This window comes from Artemia franciscana, chromosome 2 (assembly GCF_032884065.1).
Source record: "Artemia franciscana chromosome 2, ASM3288406v1, whole genome shotgun sequence".
Classification (NCBI taxonomy): Eukaryota; Metazoa; Arthropoda; class Branchiopoda; order Anostraca; family Artemiidae; genus Artemia; species Artemia franciscana.
The window spans coordinates 38,417,912-38,444,171 of record NC_088864.1 but is presented as its reverse complement, the minus strand read 5'-3'; the positions used below and the strand labels follow the sequence as shown (position 1 = coordinate 38,444,171).

Below are 26,260 nucleotides of genomic sequence, written 5' to 3'. Positions count from 1 at the left end.
CCCAATAGCTATTCTTTCTCCAATATCTAAGGTTCTAGAAAAAATTATTCAAAAAAGAATTGTATTGTATCTTAATAAAAGGAATTTATTTACTAAATATCAGTTTGGATTCAGGTCGGGTCATTCCACTGAACAAGCTATTGCTGCGCTAATCTTAGAGATTAATGATTCACTAAATGATGATAATCATTTGTCTGCTCTCTTCTATGATATAAAAAAGGCATTTGATACGCTAAACCATGAAATCTTGATGGAAAAAATTAATAACACAGGTATTAGAGGTAAAGGCCTAGATCTAATAAAATCTTACCTGCATGATCGAAAAAATTCAGGTAGAAATAAATGGACATCTGTCAAGCCATATCGTTATTGATGATATTGGAGTCTCCCAGGGATCAGTATTGGGGCCATTACTATTTTTCATATGTATAAATGACCTCCCAAGGTGTTTACCCTAAGATAATAGCTTAGCAGTAATTTTTGCAGATGATACGGCCGTGACAGTAAAAGCTAAAACCCCATCTTTGTTGGTTGAGAAAATGGTGACAGCACTGAAATCTTTGAATAAATGGCTTGCGTGTAACTGCCTAGCTCCGAACTTTTCTAAAACTGAATTCATGATTTTCGGGTGGTCACAGCGGGCGATAAATAAAATTGCATAGATGAGTTAATTGTAAATCAAAGTAGGATAAAAAGAGTACATTCATTTCGTTACCTTGGGATTATTCTCGATGAGCTTTTATCTTTCCGTAAGCATTCTGATTATTTGAGATTGAAACTTGCCCATCACTTAGGTTGTCTTCATAGATTGAAACAGGTGTTTCCTTTTTCCATCCTTAAATTCTATACCATTCTCTAATTGAATCATATCTTAATTATTGCCCCATAGTTTATCTCAACACATTTATGGTCCATCTGTAACCTCTTCAGATAATTCAAAATAAGGTAATTAGAATTCTTGGTACTTTTGTTCGTCGTCCTGCGAGACTTAAAAATCTGTCAGAAACCCAAACTTTATTAATTTTTCTCAATATACTTAATCTCAAACAATTGAAGGACGTGCATACAGCAATGTGGCATTATAATATCCAATCCTCAACAAATTATTTCCATGATTTGGGTATAATTGGGACTCCCACTTCTCCTGTCCACTGCATCCGCTCCAAGAAGCATCGCCTTCCGCCAATCAAATCAGAAAGAGCTAGATTCTCAATCAGATACCAGATTCCTCATATTGTAAATAAGCTTAACTTAGTAGAAATGTCTCGAAGTTTTACAAGTCGTTTTTCTTTGAAAAAACATATTTCAAAAATAGTTCTTTGCCTAGATGTCGAGATTGATTAATAATAGATTTTAGTGTGTATTTTGCTGTGGTGTTCTCACGCTAGGGTGGCCTCCTCTATTATCTCCTACCTTGTATGTTTTTTTCGTCTTCGTTTTTTTCTCTTTTTGGAATTATTAGTATGACGAGACGTTGTGTTTTTTTTTCTATGCATTTGTACTGCCCCAGCCTTACGAGCTCTGCTCTCTGTTGGGGCATAATATTGTTTTGTATATTTTTAATTTGAATTAATAAATATTGAATGATTGATTGATTGGAGTATTTTTAACCTAAGAATGGGTGACCGGATCTTAATGAAATTTGATATTTAGAAGGAACTCATGTCTCAGAGCCGTTATTTCAAATCCCGACCAGATCTGTTGACATTTGGGGGAGCTGGAGGGGGAAACCGGAAATCTTGGAAAACGCTTAGAGTGGAGAGATCAGGTTGAAACTTGGTGGGTAGAATAAGCAAATGTCGTAGAAACATGATTGACGTAGCCAGACTGGATCCGCTCTCTTTGGGGGAGTTTGGGGGTGGGGTTCAGTGCTTTGGCGAGTTTGGCGCTTCTGGACGTGCTTTGACGATGAAAATTGGTATGCGTGTCAAGGAGCTGCACAAATTGACTTGACAAAGTCGTTTTTCATGATTCGACCATCTGGGGGCGGAAGGGAGGGGGAAAATTAGAAAAAAATGAGGTATTTTTAACTTACGAGTGGGCGATCGGATCTTGATGAATTTTGATATTTAGAAGGACCTCGTGACTCAGAGCTCTTATTTTAAATCCTGACTGGCATTAAACCTCTGATCTTCCTTTTAAGTCAATCTATTGATTCTTAGAATTTTGCTAGAGCTCGTACCATATGAGCTCTCGGCTCTTGGCTCTTCTGGCCTCATCGCAAGTGCCATATGACCTTTTAGCTCTTGTTTCTTAAAGCAGTAGATAATTGGAAGATCAGTATGCATTTCGAATGATAATGATAACTTCATGCTAAAATTGAGAAAAGTAAACCAAAACAAAGGGAAGTGGATTTCGTGTTTTATTGATGTGGTATACTCGATTTTGTAGGATATAGGTGCTATTTTGCTTATACCCTACCCAAGTGTGTATCAATACCATGGAATTCAAACGTTAATTCAGTTCACTTTGATACCAGTACTCTCAGAATGACATTAAGAAATTTACAAGGATCACTATAGGTCTAGAACTATCAAGTAATAATAATAATTTCTAGATTCTATTTTCAAGATTCTAGATTCTAGAATAATAATTTCTAGATTCTAGATAGAAACTTGCGTACAATAGTGCGCATGGCGGCGAACTTGGTTTGCTACTTGTGTAGCGAAAAACAAATGAACTTAATGTGTTTCCTTATGCCTTTCGTTACGGATTGGCGTTAAAATTCGTTTTGCAACACAGTTTTTACAACGAGTTCACGAAATATAATTATAAAGAATTCTGGATATCTCGACCTCTTAAATAAGTGTGAAATTACATTTCGAACAGTTCGTGGTAACGAACTGTAGTAAGGAGCGACCCGGCTCAATAGTAACCAAAACTCTAGAAAACTGAATTTTGTTAGCAATAGCTACATAAAAAGGATCGCATTTTAATTCTGATTTTAAATATATAAGTTTAATCAAGTTTAGTCTTACCCATCAAAAGTTACTAGCCTGAGAAAATTTGCCTTATTTTAGAAAAAAGGGGAAAACATCCCCTAAAAGTCATAGAATCTTAACGAAAATCACAGCATCAGATTCAGCGTATCAGAGAACCATACTGTAGAAGTTTCAAGCTCCTATCTACAAAAATGTGGAATTTTATATTTTTTGCCAGAAGACAAATCACGGGTGCGTGTTTATTTGTTTGTTTGTTGTTTTTTTTCCCAGGGGTCATCGTATCGACCAAGTGGTCTTCATGGTCTTCAAGGCAGATCACTGATGCGTGTTTATTTGTTTGTTTGTTTTTTTTTCCCCAGGGGTAATCGTATCGACCCAATGGTCCTAGAATGTTGCAAGAGGGCTCATTCTAACGGAAATAAAAAGTTCTAGTGCCCTTTTTCAGCGACTAAAAACATTGGAGGGCACCTAGGCCCCCTCCCACGCTAATCATTTTTCCAAAGTCATCGGATCAAAATTCTGAGATAGCCATTTTATTCAGCATAGTCGAGAAACCTTATAACTATATCTTTGAGGACGACTTACTCCCCCACAGTCCCCATGGGAGGGGCTACAAATTACAAACTTTGACCTGTGCTTACATATAGTAATGGTTATTGGGAAGTGTATAGACGTTTTCAGAGGGATTTTTTTGGTTGGGGGGGGGGGTTGTTGAGAAGAGGGGGATATGTTGGGGGGACTTTCCATGGAGTAATTTGTCATGGGGGAAGAAAATTTCCATGAAGAAAGCGCAGGATTTTCTAGCATTATTTAAAAAAAAAACAATAAAAAAATAAATATGAAAAAGTTTTTTCATCTGAAAGTAAGGAGCAGCATTAAAAAGAATAAAAATTACTACGCATATGAGGGGATTCGTCCCCTCCTCAATACCTCACTCCTTACGCTAAAGTATTTTCAGTAAATTCAACTATTTATTCTACGGCCTTTGTGATTCAGGGGTCATTCTTAAGGAATTGGAACAAAACTTAAACTTTGTTTTAAAGATTGAGGTACTGCTGAGGGGCTAAACTCCCTCATATACGTAATAGAAACATACGAATACAAAAGTTTGTTGCGTAAGCTAATTCGTAAGTTACATATATCTTTCACTAATAAAAACGTTTGTAAAAAATTAAATGTTCTAGTTGCCTTTTTAAGTAACCAAAAAACTGGGAGGGGGGTGACTGGGCCTCATCCACCACTCCTTTTTCCCCAAAATCATCCGATCAAAACTATGAGAAAGTCATTTAGCAAAAAAAATAAATATGCAAATTTCGTTTTATTTATTCATCTGCGGAGAGCCAAAATCAAAGCATGCAATAATTCAAAAACGTTCAAAAATTAAATAAAAAAACACGTTTTTTAACTGAAAGTAAGGAGCGACATTAAAACTTAAAACGAACAGAAATTACTTCGTATATGAAAGGGGCTGGTGGCTCCTCAACGCCCCGCTCTTTACGCTAAAGTTTGACACTTTCTCTCAACTCTACTTTTTAAAACAGTAAAAAAATTTAGCGTAAAGAGTGGGGCGTTGAGGAGGGACCAGCCCCTTTCATATACGAAGTAATTTCTGTTCGTTTTAAGTTTTAATGTCGCTCCTTACTTTCAGTTAAAAAACTTGTTTTTTTTATTTAATTTCAGAATAAAGTGTATTGGAAATATATGTCAAATGGGGAAATGTAGTGATCTTTTTTAAGGCCGTCATTGGTTTACCAATTAGCGCTGAAAACATATTTTGTTTTGATTTTAGATGTCTGATTTGCTTTTTATTCCTTGTAGTTGACAGTGTGATGACTGCGTTTCCTTTCTATCTACTATAGCGAATCCTAAGCTATTTTGATTCTAGGTTGTTTTTTTTTTTCTTTTAAAAGTTGACCGTTTTTACTTTATTAGGTTCTTTTTAGTTTTTTTTTTTTGTTAATTCTTCATTTATCTCCGTGTTCCATGGTGTGTTGTGATCTGTTATTAATTGTACTCGTAATCGTTGAATTCGTAATATTACAAGCAGTCAGCGTGAAATCCCGAGGCTTGGAATTTTTTTTTAAATTTAGTCTAGGAAGGGAGAATAAATTCTGAATTTGAATCTCGAGAAATGCTCAAATTTCTAGATCGATATTGTTGGAAACTAGAGGTGTGTTCTAATGTAAGGATTCTCTAATAAAGAGAACATATAAACAATATCAATTACATCTACAACTGATATGATTAGATTTACAAAAGAGGTTTTCGGCATAGGGCTTGTTGTTATTCTCTTACGACGCGTTCTAGTATTGAATTAGGTTTCCATGGCAGAACAAAGTAAAGTAGAAGTTTAGAACTGATGATTAAATCCCATCCTTCTGAAAATACTGCTAAGCGCTCTTGAGGTAAAAAACAAAATTTATTAATAGTATTTTTTTTTTTTTTAGTGAATGTGTTAATAAGGAAAACTTAGAAGTCACTTCGAGATCCTTTCTTGGGAAAAAAGGACGATTTAAGAAACCAACTTCACCTTTTGAGTGCGAAATTAATTTGCGCACTCCCGTAGCACTGTGTTACAGTCGTGTAAAATCTATGTCGTCGACTCGTAAATATGTCCTATACTACCCCTCTAGGGCTACTATCATAAACATATTAGTATAAACAGAATGTGTTTTTGTGAAGTCCCAAGCACTAGCAAACTTTTTCTAAGATTTCTTTTTCGGCTCTTTTTTTAAGCAGCTGACACGGTAGCAAAACTTGCAGTTTAGGTTTGATTATATAAAATGATTTATTCTTCCATGGATTCCTTTTTCTTGCTAGATAGGAGAGTAGGGGGTTGTTTTTCTACTCGGGTCGGTGATAGGTAACAAATCTATACCTATAACTGGTACTGAGAATTTAAATTGTGCTGAACAAATAAACTTTCAAATGGAAATAGTTCTATTTATTTAGACAGTGAAAAAAAGGTACAAAAGTCCAAATATTCAATTCACATATTAAATAAAAAAAAACAAGTGGTTTGAAATGAAAGTAAGGAGCGACATTAAAACTTAAAACGAACAGAAATTACTCCGTATATGAAAGGGGTTGTTCCTCCTCGACGCCCCGCTCCTTATGCTAAAGTTTTTTATTGTTTTAAAAAGTAGAGTTGCGAGAAAGAATCAAACTTTAGCGCAAGGAGCGGGGCGTCGAAGAGGAAAAACCCCTTTCATATACGGAGTAATTTCTGTTCGTTTTAAGTTTTAATGTCGCTCCTTACTTTCATTTCAAAAAACTTGTTTTTTTTATTTAATTTCTGAAAGTTTTTGAATTAATGCATGTCTGATTTTGGCTCTCCGTACATAAATTATTAAAATGAAATTTGCATATTAATTCTTTTTTTTTGGCTAAATGGCTTTCTCTTAGTTTTGATCAGACGATTTTGAGAAATAAGGGGTGGGGAAGGAGGCCTAGTTGCCCTCCAATTTTTCGGTAACTTAAAAAGGCAACTAGATCTTTTAATTTTTAACGAACGTTTTTATTAGTAAAAAAATACGTAACTTAAGAATTAACTTACGTAACAAACTTTTATATCCTTATATGTTTATTATGTATACGAGGGGGTTGTTCCCCTCGTTAATACCTCGCTCTTTACTCTAAATCTTATGTTTTGTCCCAATTCTTTAAGAATGACCCCTGAATCAGAAAGGCCGTAGAATAAATAGTTGAAATTACTTAAAAAAATTTTTAGCATAAAGGGCGAAGTATTTATCTCCTCCTAAATACCTCGCTCTTTATGCTAAAGTATTTTTAGAACCCCTCATATGCGTAATAATCTCTGTTCGTTTTAAGTTTTAATGCTTCTCGTTACTTTCAATTGAAAAAACTTTTTCATGTTTATATTTTCATTGTTTGTTTTTTTATAGTAATTCTAGAAAGTCCTGCGCCCTTTTCATTGAATTTCTCTTCCCCCATGAAATATTCCTCCAAGGAAAGATCCTCCCATATAGCCCCCTCCCCTGAACCCCACACCCAAACCAAAAAAAATCCCCTGATAACGTCGGTACACTTCCCAGTAACCATTACTGTATGTAAACATTGGTCAAAGTTTGTAACTTGCAGCCCCTCCCCCAGGGATTGCGGGGGGTAAGTCATCCCCAAAGACATAGTTATTATGGTTTTCGACTATGAGGAACAAAATGGCTATCTCATAATTTTGATCCGTTGACTTTGGGAAAAAAATGAGCGTGGGAGGGGGCCTAGGTGCCCTCCAATTTTTTTGGTCTCTGAAAAAGGGGAACTAGAATTTTTCATTTCCGTTAGAATGAGCCCTCTTGCAACACTCTAGGACCACTTGGTCGATACGATGACCCCTGGGAAAAAAAACAACAAAAAAACAAATAAACACGTACCCGTGATTTGTCTTCTGGCAAAAAATACGAAATTCCACATTTTTGTAAATTGGACCTTGAAATTTTTTCTATAGGGTTCTCTGATACACTGAATGCGATGGTGCGATTTTCGTTAAGATCCTATGACTTTTAGGGGGTGTTACCACCTATTTTCCAAAATAAGGCAAATTTTCTCAGGCTCGTAACTTTTGATGACAAAGACTAAATTTGATGAAATTTATATATTTAAAATCAGCATAAAAATCCAATTCTTTTGATATATCTTTTAGCATCGAAATTCCGTTTTTTAAAGTTTCGTTTACTATTGAGCCGGGTCGCTCCTTACTACAGTTCGTTACCACGAACTGTTTGATACAGCAACCATCATCAGTAGAATTACTAAAATAATAATATTGAAACTAGCATATTTATGCACAAAAAAATAGCTTTTCGGAAAATTCACAAAATATTGAACTTCTATATTTTTCACTAGATTATATTCAGAGAAAGTTCAATGATAAAGTTCATTCAAAGTCTTGATGTAAATTTCCTTCTTTAATCTTGATCAAAAGTAAAACAAATTTACAATGAAGGTGGCAGCTTCCGTGTCTTCTATTTGCAAACGAAATGTTGAGTTTACAGTTGTTCACTTGGTTGGTCTCATTTCCCCATATTTAGACGTGTTTTGGACGTAACACCTTAGATTAGGTATTCTTTTCTTAGACAACACTGCCGTTCTATGACGAACAAATAAATTTTAAATGGTGATAATGGCATTTATTTAGACAGTAAAAAAAATAGGTACAAAAGTCCAGATATTTTCATCACATATACTGCAATTGTTATAAGTAGAATTACTAAAATAATAACATTTAAACTAGCATATTTATACACAAAAAAATGAATAATTTTTCGGGCAATTCGTAAAATAATAAACTTCCGGATTATTCACTAGATTATTTTACTAGATTGTTTTACAAAGATCAGCGGATCTTCAATCGATCATCAACCAGCAGACATACTAGGCATTACAACAAACTAGAACCAGTCAAGTGCCGTACGAACAGATTCGCAAACTCCTTTGTACCATATTTCTTAAGTGCATTTAACAAGTGAATTGAATAGTTGCACCCTGTTTCGTAAGTGTATCTAACTAGTGACCATTTTGTGATTGTAAAAGTAGCTTAATTTAGCTTTCACTTTTGAGTGCTACGATAGCTATTTCATTAAACAAATACGAATACGAAGATTAGAGAAGGAAACTTACATCAAGACTTAAATGATCTTTATCATTGAACTCTCTCTGAAAATAATCTAGTGAATAATCCGGAAGTTCATAAAAAGTTCCGTAGTCTGTAGAAGATAAAGGATTAACATGGATGTTTACCTAAATGTTTGATTTAACTTAGTTGATTTAACGGTTATTCCAACAATTATTCAAGAGCTTCATTTCGTGGGTTTGAAACTTCATTTTGAAATGACTCTCCACAGCGCTAGAAGGGAAACCTCAAAAAGCACAGTTTTATATTTACCGTAGATTTAAGGTAAATTTGAGCGGTAGATTCTACCTCCACCTAGAATATCCTATCCTGTCTTCAATGTCCTAACCTATCAAAATAAAGGAATATCCTTTTTTACTGACATAGTTTTGCATTCAAATAACCAGTGTAAATTAATGTGCTTACGACCACAGAGAGTACTTTCCTTCTCCTGAACTAGACAGGGTATCCCGTCTACTAAAATTATACCAAAGCTCGATGTATCCCTCAATGCTATTATGCGTCAAAATGACTGATGATCCATTAAAAAGTTGGAGAAAAATACCCCAAAAATAAGTTTTTTGGTATTTTAGGTCTCCACCCTCCAACTTTAGAAACTGTGGTTCATATAGCTCATATCAAAGATAGAGAAGGGGTTCATTCAGTTTTTTCATGTTCTAATGTTCTTTTTAAGCGTAATAAATACCACTCTTCAATAATATTTGCATTGTATTTTGCATTGTAAAGTTACAATCTGAGCCGAAATTGGACTGAAACTCGATGAGACTAAAAGTGGTTTTAGTTCCACTGATCAATTGCACTGAAGGTAATTTTCTTTAAAGCATAGAAAAACCTTATAAATTTTACAATATTCCAGGGGGCATACTCTCACGCGATAGCGTGTTTAATTCTTAAACAAACTACTGCGTAGTCTTAAAGTTTTCAGATATATAAGGAAATTTTCAGCCTACTACCATACTCTTAACGCAAAATTTATTAATTCTGCTATGCTGGAAGCCTATAATGATGCAACAAATATAGCTGATCAGTAATTGTAAGTGGCTAGTCAAAAGTAAATAAAACTACCCGTTGTCTTCCAAAGCATTCAAACTGAAAATCTATGGTTAAAAAGTATAGTCCTAATTAGATATTAAACAAATAAAACAATTTTTTTTTAACTGAAAGTAAGGAGTGACATTAAAACTTAAAACGAACAGAAATTGCTCCGTGTATGAAAGGGGCAGTTCCCTTCTCAACACCCCGCTCTCTATGCTAAAGTTTGACTCTTTCTCTCAATTCTACTTTATTAAACAGTATTTTTTCTTTTTTCTTCTTGTCCTTCTGTTTGACTTTAGTGATATTATTTAATGTTATGTTTAGTCTCCCACTGTGACAGGCCCAAAAGCCTCTGTGGGGGTCTAAAGTTCTGTAACGTTTTCTGTGTTTCATTTGATTAAATAATTGATCGATTGAACAAATTTCCTTTTTCATCATTATTTTCATTTTAGTCATTTTGGTTGGGTTAAACAATCGCTATCCGGGCACTCTTCCATTGATCAGACAGTTCGTGGTAACGAACTGTGAGTAAGGAGCGACGCGGCTTAATAGCAACCCAAACTCTTGATACCATTAGATGCATCAAAAGAATGGGCTTATTATGCTGATTCCAAATATATAAGATTCATTAAGCTTAGTATTACCCATCAAAGGCTCTTAATGATCTATGAAACAATCTTAAGGAAAATCACCATCAGATTCAGCGTATCAGAGAGCCCTACTGTAGAGGTTTCAAGCGCCTATCTGCAAAAATGCGAACTGTATTTTTTGCCAGAAGAAAGAACACGGATGTGTCTTTATTTGCTGTTTTTTTTTTCACGGGCTATTGCATAAAACCAATGGTCCTAGAATATCGGGAGATGGTTCATTCGAACGAAAATTGAAAGTTCTAGTGCCCTTTTTATGTGACCAAAAAGGTTAGAGGGTAACTAGCCCCTTTCCCAGGCCCCTCTTTTCTCCAATATCGTACGATCTAAATTTTGAGATAACCATTTTGTTCAGCATAATTAGAAGGGACAGTACCTATGAGCTTGGAGATAAAATGGCCCTCTACAGCTCCCGGGGAAAGATTTTAAAGTTAAAAAATTTGCCCATTTGTTATTGGGAAGTATGCATACATTTTCGGGGGAGGAGGGGTGAATTTTCTGATGAGAGGATTTTTCATGGGGAGAATTTTACATCTGGAGGGAAGTTTTCGGGGGGAGGTGACCTTTGGGTGAAATTTTACTCTGGATAAATTTGCCACTAATTCGGTATGCGAAATTCTTTTCATTTCCCTTACTCTCTTTGCCAGCCTAATTTTATGTGTGGAGATGTTAAGGGTGAACGTCCAGTGTAAATTTTTACTGGGTTTAAATTATATAGAGGATCTTTGCGCGGGAGGGGAGGATTTTTTTGTGGATGTGGAGGCATATTTCTGGGCATTATTTAAAAACGATAAAACATTAAATAAAAGAAAGTTTTTTTCGACTCAAAGTAAGGAGCAACAATAAAGCTTAAAACGAACAGAAGTTATCGTGTATATGAAGGGCGTTGCCCCCTCCTTATTGCATATATGAAGGGCGTTGCCCCCTCCTCAATACCTTGGTCTTTACGCTAAAGTTTCAATTTTTTACCATCCTTTAAGAACGACTCCTGAAATACAAGGGTCGTTGTGTTTAGTTTCTTAAGTTTCTAGAAAAGGTCGTATTATATATTTTTTTTTTTTTTTTTACAACGCGTAACAAAATATCTTTTTCTAGGAATCGAGGAAGTTCCGTCAGTGATAAATGTTGATGCTTCGTTTTGTACAACTGCGCCAAAAACCATATCAGAACTAGCCGTAGATTCGTCTTTAAGTAACGATGACATACAGATGGACATGTCAGGTTCCTAATGTGCCAGAAAAACCTAAGATTTTTTTTTTTAATAAATAAATTGAAAATTAGTTGATTTTATTGAAAAAGTCGCCTGTCAGTGTTAAATTTGTTTCAGATTCTCTTCCTCTGAATAAATTCTTGCTCTTTTTCTGTCTAGGAAAAAGAAACATTATAATGCATATATAGCTTTGTCTAAAGTTATGCTGTGTCCCTTTTTTTCTAGTTATAACCATCCACTACCATTTCTAGCAAAAGCTGCTGAAAACTATTACTAATGCTCTTGCAGCCATGCCTGTATATAGTCATTTTAGCTTGGTGTTTTCTTTAAATGCTAAATAACCCGCAAAACATATAACTAACAAAAAAACAGTGACAAATATAAAAAAATTCTTCTTCTCCATTAAGTAAAGTGAAAAAGTTTTAATTTTTTAGCAGCTATAATTAATTTTTACCGGCCCTTTTATTATCTTGTTCGTCGTAACTTAAGGTGCTCAATGATAAATCGTATTGTCAGTGGGCAGCAAAATCTTGTCTTTTCATATTCTTCTTCTTTTAAAGTCACTTCTATGCATTTCTGTTCAGATTCGTATTGTTCTAAGATACACATCTATTTTATGAATGGGTGCTATAGGTCTAGAGTTTTTGCCCCTGACAACCACGTAGCTTGGATGTTTACATTCGGATTCATTAAGTGTTTTCACTCTCCTGGTCATTGCGAAACAAATCAGACCCGGTGTTTTTGCTATCCTTCTGTAAAATCTTGGGTAGAACTCAACAAAAAGGTCTGCAAATCTCAATTCTTGCTAAATGACCGTGATTAAAATCGTGTTTTTTAGAAACAGTCCACTTCATCCCGGATTATTCGAATAATCCGGCCACTTCTGTGGCACCCAAGGATACCCACAAAAATTGAGCCAAGGAAAAAGAGCTTGTCAAAAAAAATCCTGGGGGAGAAAGGACAAGGTTTTAAAAAAGGTTTTCATGCCAGAAGAGCTTCATATTATTTTTGGATGTTGTAATATAGACTTTTGGTATCCCTGAAAACCCTGCAAAACCTCTACTAGGGGTCTGAAATACCCCTCTGTCCTCGCCAACGAGCACCCATGTTGAAATCAATAACTTAGTATTCCAAGTTTAAATATAAAAAGTGGAAGTGGAATATAAGAGTAGAAATGAGAAGGCAAATGTAGATGAGTAGAAAATAAAAAATCCTGACGCACAAAACACAGCATACCTATGACTGGTAAAATCAGTAGTACTACTGAAAATTGAAGAAACAGAATAAGTGAGTTGCTTCATTTCCTGTCTCTAAAAGAAAAAAAAGCCTTATGCCAAGTCAATAGACAATTAAAATCCCTCACTTAAAATGTGTCTATTAAATAAGTAAAGAGTTTTATTTGCCAAGTTCAACTTTGATCCTGGAACAGTAAATTTTATTGCACCAGGCTTCCCCTGTTCAAACGAATCTTTCAGGATTAATTAAACTTTTTGTTAACATCAATATTAATTTAACATTAATGTTATCATAAACTTTCTGTCCATTAACATTGTGATTTAGCAACAAGATTTAAGTTGTCATTTAAAGTACTAATATTTATTATGCTCTTTTCCTCTTGTTTTGTGTTTTTTTAAAACAGAGAAACATTAGCTGACATATTCGCAAGGCAAATTGAGGGAATCAAAGGAATGTTTGGAGAAAAGTAAGATTAATGACGGAATTAGGGCACCGGAGTAGGAATGAGTAGAGTTAGGCCTCGAATCTCGGTAAAAGATAAGTAAAAAGCTATGTAAAAGTTCTAGGTATGTACCTAGAGCTTTCTCCCTCCTCGAAATATCGATTTATTGTCTTGTTTTTACCCTTTCAGTTTATCTACTTTGTCAATTTTTTCGAAGTGATCTTTAATCCTCCTTACTGAATAAAAGATCATGTGTGCATTCCTACCAGATATGCTTGGAATGAATCTGTGCGCATGCCTACCGGATATGCATAATGGTTGGTATAACTCGTGACAGGGCTACTCCTCTTTATGAGCGTAAGGTTTGATCCCACTCAGTATTCTAAGAATCAGCAGGATAGATAGATAGATAGATAGATAGATAAGTGTATTTCAAAAACCCGTGGGCCATATACACACAAAATATAAATAAATAACAGACAAGCAAGGAAATTAACAACAGTACGAACACGCACAAAAAAAAACAGAATTCAACGCAAAAAGTACCTAATCTAACTACAAAAGAAATTAATCATATAAAACTTTTTCTTCTTATTAAAGATTTTTCTATATATACTCCCACTCGAAATATTGTGGTTGGGTTACTATTTTGTAGAATACCCGGAAGCATCAAATTAATCCCATGCAAATAAATTTCCCGTAAATCCAAGAGCACCGGGCATTTCCGGAGAAAATGATCCAAGTCTTCATCATCATCTTTACAAAGAGGACAAAGATACCGCCTATCAGAACCAACTATTATTTTATTTTTGTCGAACGTTTTTTGCCTGTTCTGGATTGGAAGACAATTTGCCCTAAGCTGAATCCAACGACGTAGAATCATAGCCGGTAAATTAAGTTTAAAATAAACTTCCTCCCCAAAACTAGGTTTTGCCTGATTATAATGTTGTAGGGTTGTAGAATCAAGAACCAGCCCTTGCCAATGCTGAATTTCCTGACTCTCTAATATAAATCGTACCTGGCTTTCTAAATTTGCTGGTACATCGCGAGAGCAAAGACCATTATTCCATAAATAAGGCATTCCTACTTTTTCTAGTAATGATTTAATTTGGGATGGCCACGAGGTTTTTAAACCACATTTCAACATCTCTTCATATGCCACTCTTACTAGTCTATCTTCATTACTCTTAGTTAACTTCAACCAGAATCTAAGCATTAAAATATACCTACGTAGCTTTAAAGAAAACAGGCCCATATCACCTTTCAGAATCTGTGAATGAGTTGTCTGATGTAAACCAAACACTCTTTTATAATACTGGAGCTGAAGGGACTCCAGTTGCTGCACCGTTTCTCCACCCCATATCTCTGCTCCATATTCTATTACGGGTAAAATTTTTGTGTTAAATATTCTTTTATGCATTTTTAGGTTTTTAATCCCCATTATCCTCGGGTTTCTAAATATAGCTGACATGGCCACCCTACCTCTCTTAATTATTTCATCAACATGACTCCTTAGGCTTCCATTTTCCGATAAGATAAAACCTAAATATTTTATTCTTTTACTTATAAATAGTTCCTTATTATTAAATTTAAACGTATATTTTTCATCGTCCCCAACCTTCCTTTTTTTAAAAATAACAACTTCGCTCTTTTCAGTATTCAGCCTTAACTTTTTTATATGCAAATATTCTTCTATGAGATTCAAAAGAGTCTGTAGATCTTGCGGTTTATTAGCCACCAAAGCAATATCATCTGCAAATAATAAGAGAGATAGTTTTTAAGTCCCTAGGCTAACTTTCGGAGCCCATCCCATATGTAGCTTGGCTTGGGCTGATTCTCAGTGTGGACGAAGGCCAAATCCTTATAGTTGTCCCTCTGAACAGGCTGCAAGGGAGTAAGATAGAGCCCGAAGGCCCCAGATTAAGTAGAGTCGAAGACCTTTTGCCACTACTAAGTAGTCCTGTATACTTAACCTAGAATATACTAGTTTTCCGTCGGCTTTTGGCAAATATAATACAAGCTGAACTTTTCTCTAATAAAGGCATCTTCCTACTTAAGACACATCATTACAATACAAAATTACCAGCGATCAACGCAGTACCGCAAAACTGTCAGTTTTTGGGTATATCTATTTAATAGGTCCCCACTCTAGGGAGAAAGTCTTGCGACTTGCAGGTTTTGGACATTTACTACTGAATTTACCGTCTCTTTTGTCTCCAAGTCATAACCTTAGTTTCTTAAGTTTTGATTAAATATGAAAGAAAAAAAAATCAGGCATAAAAGTTTTACAACCAACCAGACAAGTACGCAGGACCTTTTGTCAGGCGAGGACCTAAATTTTCTAAAACAATAAGAAATGGGTGAAATAGAAGAGGAGGAGTTCAAAGAACCGCTCTATTTCAGAGCCTAATAACCCAATGTAGTATGATTCGCAATTTGACTCTAATACAATTTTGTAGATGTAATGAAAGCGGAAGTAAAGTGTTCCGGATTTTTCAGATTAATTTAAAAATCTTTTTTAACAAAGTAAGTTTTTCAAAGAAATGTAAAGAGCTACATTAAACCAAAAATGAGCAGAAATAAAGTCAAATAATTTTGCAAGCGTAAAACTACCACAAATCACCGTCAATAAATAAATGAAACCAAAAACAAACAGAAATTACAAGAAATTAAATATGCCTATTTTCTTTTTGTTGGAAAACTTATATGGTCAAAAAAAATTATTAAATTCATTTCTTTCAGTTTTTATTGACATTGTCTTTTTTATTGAAAAAAAGAAAATTAATATTTTCGTTTTTTTCTATAAAAATCAACAGTTTGGCCTACTATTTATTTTATGACGAAAATTGTCCCTCCTCGTGCCAGCACCATCCCCTCAACAATTTTAAACCGACCCATAGGGGTGTACAAATGGAGCTACTATTTCCTCAAGACGTTATAGCGCTCACCCGTGTCTTGCGCGATACTATAGCGCACCTGTAACGGTATAGCACACCAACGTAATAGTGAATGTTTTCTTCGAGATGCAGGTGTTAATTACGTAATAGGGATGTTTTTTCTTCGGTTGTCACATAATAGCTTCTGTTTACTTTTGGTTGCTATGTAGTAGGACTAGTTAGAGTCCGCTAGTCAAGCAGGGAATCCCCGGTAGTAACTGAGGGGGAAACACGTGGGTGTTACGTAATGACGGTGCAAACATGGGATGGGACGCAATCTTGCGTGACTTATTAGATTTACTGGGGGTGACGTAATGGCAGCGCACACGTGGGGCGTTACGCAATAACGGTGAAACAGGTGGGTTGCTACATGATACATTAAGAGATTTTTTTATTTCGAAATCTCATTTTTCTTTCCAGGTGTTTTTTCTTTCAAGGCGTTTTTTTTTCTTTGGGATTCCATTTTCTTTCAAGGTGTTTTTTTCAGGGACCATTACAAACCAAAGATTTTTTTCTCCGCTTTGGGATTCGAAAGGGACTTCCCCTCAATGGAATGGGCGCTAGACAGGCGGACTATGAAAGCGTTTCTAATATTATTATTCAGGTAATACTTTCTACGTAATAACCTCTTGCACGCAAGGAGAATCCCCTGTCCTGCTTACTAGAACGATTAAATTGTTCGAATGTTTCCAAACCTTTCCACATGAGAGTGCACAAGCATCGAAATGCTATTGATTTTTTCTCTATTAGATGCACTGCCTATTACAGCGTTATTAATTTTCTAACGTAACCTAGACAGGTTAAGTTAGCTATTGAATCTGTGAGATGTTACATATCATTGGTTCCAGATATTTTATTGCGTAAATGATTACGTATTGAAGATACGTCCTGGAATAAGAAATCTAAAGAATGAAGGCTTTAGTACATACACATTTTATAAATAAATACACATTTAAAATCATTTTCAAAGCACAGAAATAAAGTAATTAAAACTTCACAAATGGAAAAAAAAACATAAAAAAGCTTATAATTAACAAGATATAAGCAAAAAGAATCCTGATTTACAGAAATGCATGGAGAGAGGGGACATAGTAACGAATTCCAGGGAGGGTGGGTTGGAGGGTTGTTATTAGAGGTAAATTTATGCCATCTTAAAAGGTATTTCTGAGAGATCTTAATGAAAATGCATCGTTTCTATTGCTCTTTTAGACGCACCTGAAAGAAAACGACACATTTTTGAGTTGTCTTGGTTCTGAGGGGTTTTAGTGAAAATGCCATGTTTCTTTGAGCCGAGACTAAGCATATCTTACGGCACCGTGACAATATGGGACTGGCCCACCCTAGCATGCAATTCCAGAGGGGATGGGTCGTTTTTAGAGGTAAGCGCTATGATATAAATTTTTAAAGTAGGTCATTCGACTGGAAATTGTGCAAACAGGTTGTAAAAAGAGGAAAACTCTTTGCTTCAGTAAAAGTAGCAGCAGTCGCCGCAGTAGCAGCCGTAGATGTTGTTGTATTTGTTGTAGTATCAATAAGTATAGTGTTAGAATTTGTAGCAGTATGCATACTTAGAATTTTTCCTATTTCATCATCCCTGTTAATATGTCTTGAAAGTTTCAACTTAACACCCTAGACCACTCTTGGAATAATTCTGATACGCCCTTTTTATAACCTGTTTGTACAGTTTTTTTTTGTGGAACAATAGCCCCCTAAACATTCCCTGAAAGTTTCAACATTCTACCCTTAGCCTCAGTAGTAGTAGTATTAGTAGCTATAGCAAAGTAAAAAATGTAGTAGTAGTAGTATGCACATGGTTCCTTTTGGTAAGTTCAACATCCCTCTCAACACTCTCTGAAAGTTTCAACTTAATACTCTAAGGCTAAGCTATTCCTGAGAAATTTCTTGTACATCCTTTTGGCAACCTGAACACAAACATTGTGTTTTAATTGATTTCAACAACCCCTAAGTGTTCTCTGAAAGTTTCACTTAATATCCTAAACCACAGTAGAAGTAGTAGTCATAGCAGTCGTAATAGTAGCAATAGTGGTAACATGCATATAGTGCCTTTTGGTTAGCTCAACATCCCCCTTAACATGCACTCGTTCAATTGATCATTCCCTTAACGTTCCCACTTAATACCCTTGTTCAATTGATCACTAACATGGCCTGGTTCAATTGATCATTCCTTTAAAGCTCTACCTCTAACTTAACACCCTCTGTCATTCCTGAGTTTTCCCTTTTTTACAGCCTGTATGCACATTTTCCAGTCGAATGACCTACTTTAAAAGTTTCTATCATAGCGCTGCGCTGGATATGATGCTGCTTATATGCCCTTTAGAATACCCGCAAGCATATAGTTTTTTGCTTGATTGAAGCTCCCCCTTAAGGTTTCCTTAAAGTTTAACCTTAACATGCTTAGCCTCTTTAGCTAGAGCAATCGCAGTAGTAGGAATAGTAGCATACACATAGAAAGGCAAAAGGGCCTTTCGGCTAGTTCATAATCTGCCCCAACATACTCTAAAAGTTCCAGCTTAACAATGTAAGCCGTTCCTTAAATATTGCTATTACACCCTTCTGACAATCTATATGCTCATAATTCGGTTTGATTTAGTTCAAAATCCTAATAAAAGTTCTTTGAAAGCTTCGCCTTAATATCCTTAGCATTTGTCCCCGCTCCTTAGCATTTAGCAAGGGCCCCCTGAAACACGCACTGGAAGTCTCAACTTAATACCGTAAACCGTTCCAGAGACATGGCTGATCCGTCTTCTTGACAACCTATATGCGGATAATGTGTTTTGATTTAATTCAACAGTGTTTCAATATTTTCCGAAATTCTCGCCTCAATACCTTAAGATTTAGTAGCATTAGTAGAAGTGCCAATAGTAACAGTAGTAACAGTAATAGTAGTAGCAGTAGAATTAGTAGTAGTAGCCTCATCTTTAGTAGCAGTAGTAATAGTAGCAGCAGTAGTAGAATTAGTAGTAGAGGTAGTTGTAGTAGAACACAAATATTGTCTTTAGTTTAAGTACCAACTTCACATACCGAGCCATTCCTAAGATTTTGCTTATACGCCCTTTCGACAATCTGCTTTAAGACGGCGTGTTGTGATTCAGTTCAACCTACCACCCCGCTCAATTTTCTCTGAAAAATTCACCTTCATACACTTAGCGATAGTTGTAATAGGGGCTAAAGTAGAAGTAATAGTAGCAAGAGTGCTAGTAGTGCTAGTTGTAAGACTAGTAGTAGTATTAGCAGTAATAGTGCCAGTAGGAATGCAGCAGTAGTGTTATCATATTTTCTTTTGGTCAGTTTAACACCCTCCCCCTCGTCAAACCCTGGAATTTTCAACTCAATATAATTAACCATTGCTATGATTTGCCGATATGCTCTTTTGATAACCTGTATATTCATAGTATGTTTTAATTTTGTTCAACTTCCTCTAAACACTTGTTGAAAATTTCATCTTAATACCCTTAGCGTTTGTAGTAATTACAAGAGAAGTAGTAAATGTTACAGTAGCAATGGTAGTAGTATTAATAGTAGCGTTAGATATTGCTTTTTGGTCAGTTGATCCTCTCCTTGAAGTATTTCCTGAAAGTCCCAACTTAATACCCGAATCTGTTCCTAAAAAATGTCCCTTTGAAAGTCAGCATGTCTTCGCAAAAATTGACACAATCATTTTTTTTTTTTTTTTTTTTTTTTTACTTAAGAAAATCAAAGTACACATGATGATGGAACAAACACTTCTTTCGACAAGATAATATAAGACAAATGTCTTTTGAAATAGTTATTGTATCTATTTGTACTCCAGCACCAGTAAAACACGAACTCTAGCTCATAGTTATTACAAAAAAATGATATAATTCATTATAAATGCGGATTATGTAACTTACATAAAGGACACGGTATAGTTCATTGTCAATGGAGATTATGTAGGTTTCATTGTTAACATGGTTATAGAGATAGCTCAAAACTAGTAAGGAACAAGCCACGGCATATAGTAACTAAAAGTTAAGAAAATACAAACATCTTTTGAAAAGTGGCTTTTCTGTGGTACGGCGCCAAATTTGAGCCACTTAGTAGCCGGATTTTACTGAAGAACGAGCCATAGAAACCAAAAATTCAAAAGAAACTTACTGAGAAAAAATCTAGTCAGTTCCGATTTGTAAAAGACGAGACGATCCAATGCTAAAAAAAAAACAAATCATCCTTACAGCTATAGCTGCAATCTATCAATAGCCGAAGCATTGCCCATATTAACGAAAAGTTAAAAACGCGTTAAAGTTAAAAAAAAAACTGCCATCTGACAAGGATCATTGATTGGTCGCTATTATTTGGGCTATTGCAAATATTAAAGGTTTATAATGAAAAGAAAACTGTGGTGATTTCGAGTTAGGGTTGCAGCCATAGCTGACAAACTAGTAAAATCAAGGTTGTGGTGGTTTCTAACAAGCTAGTAAGAGACGATCACATCCCAAACTAAGAAATAAAACAGTCCATAACACCTAAAAATAGTGTTAAATCGAAACACAAAGTATACTATTAGAACCGCCAAACCCCCTATAAAGGAAACTTACAATCTTTTGGCTTGAACAAAAAGAAAACCCATTGGTTTAAAAAACTAGAAAAGTTGCTGCAACCACGATATTCTGAATCAACAATTTTTTCTCTGAAGCCAGTGGGGCATTGGAACATAATAGAAAACTGGTTAATGGCTTATTTTAGAGGAAATTCTTATGCTTAGAAACTTTTGTAACTAAAAAAGGTAATTTCTAACCAATCTTTTATGAAAATCTGCATTTTTGTATGACACTGGAGTACGATTAAATAAATGATCGGTATAGAGATAAATAAGGATTATGTAAGTCTCATCGACACAATGGCTGTAGAGATAGCTGACACATAGTAAAGAGCAAAGCGCGGGATATAATAACTAAAAATAAAGATAATACAAACACCTTTTGAAAAGTTGCCTTTTAGGATATGGTGGCCTATTTAATTTACTTAGCTGCATGATTCTCTGAAGTTCGTCTCTTACTATTCAAATTAAGAAGAAGCCGAAAGCTTTTTCTCTTTGTAATTTATCTCTGAAAAAATGTGACTGGTTATACATTTTATAGACTGCGCAATAGCGCTATTCAAGTAAAGAGTCGTGTGGGCACAATGTATTTTTTTGGTATTAGACCAGGGCACTTCCTTTTGAAGGATTTATTGTAAAAAACTTGGAAAAGATTCATTCAATTGGAAATTGAAACGGCTAGTGCCCTTTTTAACAGTTGACAGTGATCGGAGGGCAATTAACCCCCCTCTCATGTCCACCATTCCCCCAAACATATCCAATCAAAATTTTGAGATAGCCATTTCGGTTGACGTAGTTGAAAGTTCTGGAAATTATGTATTTGAGAATGGCAAACCCCAATAGCCCACTGGACGAGGGTTGTAAGTTATGCCCTGGGGCATATATAGAAAGGGTGATCGTTTAAATTATGCTTAAGGGTATGAAAGTGAAATTTTCAAGGGATTTTGAGGGGGGAGGTGAACTGAATCACAATATACCGTATTTTTCAGGCTGTCAAAAGGGTGAAATAGCAATATATTAGGAACAGTTTAATGTGTGAATTTGAAATCAACAGGGCTTGTTGTGAGGGATTTTGAACTAACCAAAAGAAAATATTTGCATCCTATTGCTACTGTATCTACTCATACTACTACTACTGTTACTATTATTGCAACTTCTCTTACTACTATTGCCACTAAAGCTTAGGCAACTACAATTAATTCTACTGTTACTGCTACTACTGCTATTAAAACAAAAGGTTTTAAGGTAAAAATTTGGGATGGATAGAAATTGTGTGGAACTAATTCGAAACACACCATGCCCACACAGCTTGTCAAGCGGACGAATCAGAAATGTTTCAGGAAAGGCTGATGGTATTGAGCTAAAACTTTCAGCGCGTGTTGAAGGGGATGTTGAAAAAACCGAAGGTGCTATGCGCGGACTGCCGCTAATACTGCTGCATTTATTGCTACTGCGCAAGCTAAGGGCATTAAGGTGAATCTTTTAAGGAATATTTAGGCGGATGTTGAACTAAATAAAAATAAACTATGAGCATGTGGGCTTTCAAAAGGTGATAAAGCAATATCTGAAGAACAACTTATATTATTAAGTTGGACCTTTAAGGATAATTTGTTGGGGATTTGGAACTAGCCAGAATGCATTATGTGTATACTTTCAATACTACAACCACAGTTACTATAACTAATGACGCTAAGGGTAATAAGGTGAAACTCTAAGGGAACGTATGCATGCAGGTTTTCAAAAGGGCATATAAGCTATATCATACACAACACCACTCTATAATAGCTATAAGTATCATTGGCACTTTTAAAGGAGCTAATTTGAATCAAAATTAAAGGTTCTGGTGTCCTTTTTAAGAGTAAAAAAGAGATTAGAGGCCAAGCATCTCTTCTCTCAAGCCCATTCATTTTCCACACGTATCCAGTCTAAATTCTGATACAACCATTTTGTTCAGCATAGTGGAACGGTCCATCAACCCTGTCTGTAGGGATATTGGGAAGGTCAAGCCCCCACAATTTTGCAACTGTAAAATTATTCGTTAAAGCTAAATGTTGCTTTAAACTAAATGAAAAGGTATTGTGTTTATGGTTGCCAATAAGGCACCTCAGCAATGTATCGAGAACGACTGGGGATATTAAGTAGAAACTTTTGGTGCTTCTACTATTACTACTTCTACTCTTACGCATTAATTAAAAAAAAGAGTGTAAGTGTATCCAGGTTTAGATAGAATTTTTTGGGAATTATGTTGTTTTATTTTTCAGGTCAACTTCAAGAGTTATAAAATTAAATAAAAAATTACTGTTTGGGTCAGGATTGAACATTGTTGAAAAAGTTTCTCCAACATAAAATTAGCTAACCAAACCATGGGTTCTTCTAGATATTAAATTTAAAAAAAAACGCTTTTTTAACTGCAAGTAAGGAACGACATCAAAACTTAAAACGAACAGAAATTATTCCGTATATGAAAGGGGTTTTCCCCTCCACAACGCCCCGCTCTTTACGCTAAGGTTTGACTCTTTGTTAAGACACTACTTTTTAAAACAATAAAAAAAACTTTAGCGCAAAGAGGGAGGCGTTGCGGAGGGGACAACCAATTTCATATATGGAATAATTTCTGTTCGTCTTAAGTTTTAATGTCACTCCAAAAAAAACATTTTTTTACTTGATTTTTGAACGTTTTTGAATTAATGCATGTTTTGATTTTGGCTCACCGCGCATGAATAATTAAAACAAAATTTGCATATTAATTTTTTTTGCTGAATGGCTTTCTCATAGTTTTGGTCGGATGATTTTGATAATAAGAGGGGCGAGGGAGGAGACCTAGTTGCCCTCCAATTTTTGGTTACTTAAAAATACATACATTTTTTTTAACTATGCTGAATAAAATTACTATTTCGAAATTTCGATCCATTAACTTTGGGATAAAACTGAGCGTGGGAGGGGGCCTATGTGCCCTCCAATTTTTTCGGTCACTTAAAAAGGGCTCTAGAACTTCTAATTTCCATTATAATGAGCCCTCTCGCAACATTTTAGGACCACTGGGTCGATACGATCATCCCTGGGAAAAAGAAAACAAACGAATAAACACGCACCCGTGATCGGTCTTCTGGCAAAAAACACGAATATCCGTGTTTTTGCAGATAGGAACTTCTACAGTGGGATTCTCTGATACGCTGAGTGCGATGGTGTGATTTTTGGTAAGATTTTATGACTTTTAGGGGGTGATTCTTCCTATTTTCCAAAATAGTGCTAATTTTCTCTGGCTCGTATCTTTTGATGGGTAAGACTAATTTGTATGAAATTCATATATTTAAAATCAGCATAAAAAATAATTATTTTGATATATCTAAAAGTATCAAAATTCCGTTTTTTAGACTTTCGTTTACTATTGAGCCGGGTTGCTCTTTGCTACAGTTCGTTACCACGAAGTGTTTGCAAAGCCTAAAGCATGTTAAAAATTAAAAATATGAAAAAGACTATTTCAAGAAAAAAAGAACAAATATTACTTTAAAAAACTTTTTCCTCAAAACAATTTTTTCTAAGAAAAATAAAGAGCTCCATTATGCAAAAACTGGGCAGAGATAGAGACAAACAATCTTCCAAGCGTAAAACTACAACAAATTACTTTCAATACGTTAATGAAACTCAAAACGAACAGAAATTACAGTAAATAGCAGATACTTTTGCTCGTTTTGAGTTTGGCTCGGTTATTTATTGTGATTTCTGTTGGTTTTGATTTTCATTTATTTATTGATAGTAATTTGTGGTAGTTTTACACTTAGAAGATTATTTGACTTTATTTCTGCTCATTTTTGGTTTAATGGAGCTCCTTAATTTTCTTTGAAAAACTTGTTTTGTGTAAAAAGTTTTAAAATTTAATTCTTTATAGAAGTAGCCACATTCAATCTCTTCAAAATAGATTGTGAATACATCTTGAATATGATTTGGAAAAGCCTTGAGAAGCTCCCTCGAAGTTTTGCAAGTGACTTCAAATTAAATATCGACGGTCCTGTAATATATAGATCATAAGTTCATAACTTTAAACTTCAAAGAAAGCGCTTCAAAAGAAAAAAAAACTTTTAATTAAACTTTAGCCCCTGAACAGATTTTTGCTTGAGAGCTTAAGAATTAACATGGTGAATTCGTTAGTTTTTCATCAAAATCTTCACTTAAGACGATTAAAAAAAAAGACTGTTAGATAAACAAGCTAAAAACTCATTTAAGAAATGCCTGTATTGATACGTTGTTGTGATGTAGTTAATCACATTGTGTAAAATAAGCAGGAAATTACCCTGCTCAAACTCAAATCCTTTCTTTTGAAATTAGTTTATAGTTTTATGTTTATTCTGACTTTTGTAAATTCTCAAGAAACCCATAGTCTTGTTAAATTTTTTTACATCTTTTCCCGCTGGTAAGGCTGTAAAAAAAATGCTCGAAAGGGTCTTATATAACCTGAGACCTAATTTATTTTGTGTCCTCCTTTTTTAATACTCGAGGCTGTGAAGAATACTCCGAAGAAGCTTCGTATTCGGAAAAAATTTAGATTATTCGTCTCTTGTATTTTGATTAGTTTTTTTCTCACTGACAACAACATTCTAATTTTAGAAAGGATGCAATTACTACCATACAATACATAACTCTATTGGAAACCGGATGGATTGTTTCTTTCAACAGCTTTTTCTAGGAATTTATTTTTATTTTTCTCATTGTGATAGTGGGTACGATGACAGTTCACCTAAGAAACAAACAACACTTAAAATATTTCTCTCTTGCTTAAAGAGTCTTGCATTCGATTTTTATTCTGCAATAATTTACTTTTTGGATGTGTTTCATTATTTCCTGAAACCCCTTTTTAAATTCCGCAATACCTTCTGATTATGACGTATATTGTCGTTAATAATAAAAAAAAGTTAAAATAATAACAAGATTGAAAAAAGCAATAAATCAATAGGCTAATGCTCTTTCATAAGAAACTAAATTGGAGTTGATAATTTCTTAATAATGTGGCGAAGGGCTTACTGTAAAAAGCTTAATTGGGGACCCTATTTATGTAGAACATGGCCAGAAATGTTTAGAAAAAGGCTGAGGAACTATTTTCGAAAGGAAATGTTCCACCATAATCTAAATAAGAAATAAAAATGAAAAGAATGACGCGTTCCCTATTTAACAAATACTTCTCAGTAATGGAAAAAACGGCTAGCTATGACCAAGATGTATTCTGAGGAGATTCTATTTTTTTGTGGTTAATAAAAAGTTTTTTGTAATTCTTTTTTGAAATCAAAATAAATCAAATAAATTGTTCAAAAATAATTTCAATAATTTAAAGAACTTGGAAGGTTAAAAAGTTAAGAAAATGACTATCGTATCGACATTTTGAGTTGTTGAATTCAGTCGATTCGAACTGCACTTATTAGGAGTTTCAGAGACTTATATCCCAGTGGTATGTAGCATGAAACTAGGTGATATAAAATTTGGTTACTCAGACAGGAAGGAGGGAGTACCTAGTCAAGGAGTTGGGCTCATGATGAATAAGGAAGCTACTAAGTCTTGTTTAGACTGGGAGGGCGTTATATATATATATAT

General features: G+C 34.8%; 1 protein-coding gene across 2 annotated transcripts in view; it reads left to right on the top strand.

The window, feature by feature from the left end:
* The window catches only part of LOC136041322 (cell division cycle protein 16 homolog), a 122,475-nt gene extending 110,903 nt beyond the window's left edge, over positions 1-11,572 (top strand). For both annotated transcript variants that reach the window (XM_065725956.1, XM_065725951.1), the window contains exon 12: positions 11,370-11,572. In XM_065725956.1, coding sequence (XP_065582028.1) covers positions 11,370-11,503 — 134 coding nt within the window. In that variant the 3' untranslated portion in view covers positions 11,504-11,572. The remainder of the gene's footprint in view (positions 1-11,369) is intronic.
* Positions 11,573-26,260: the final 14,688 nt, after the last annotated feature.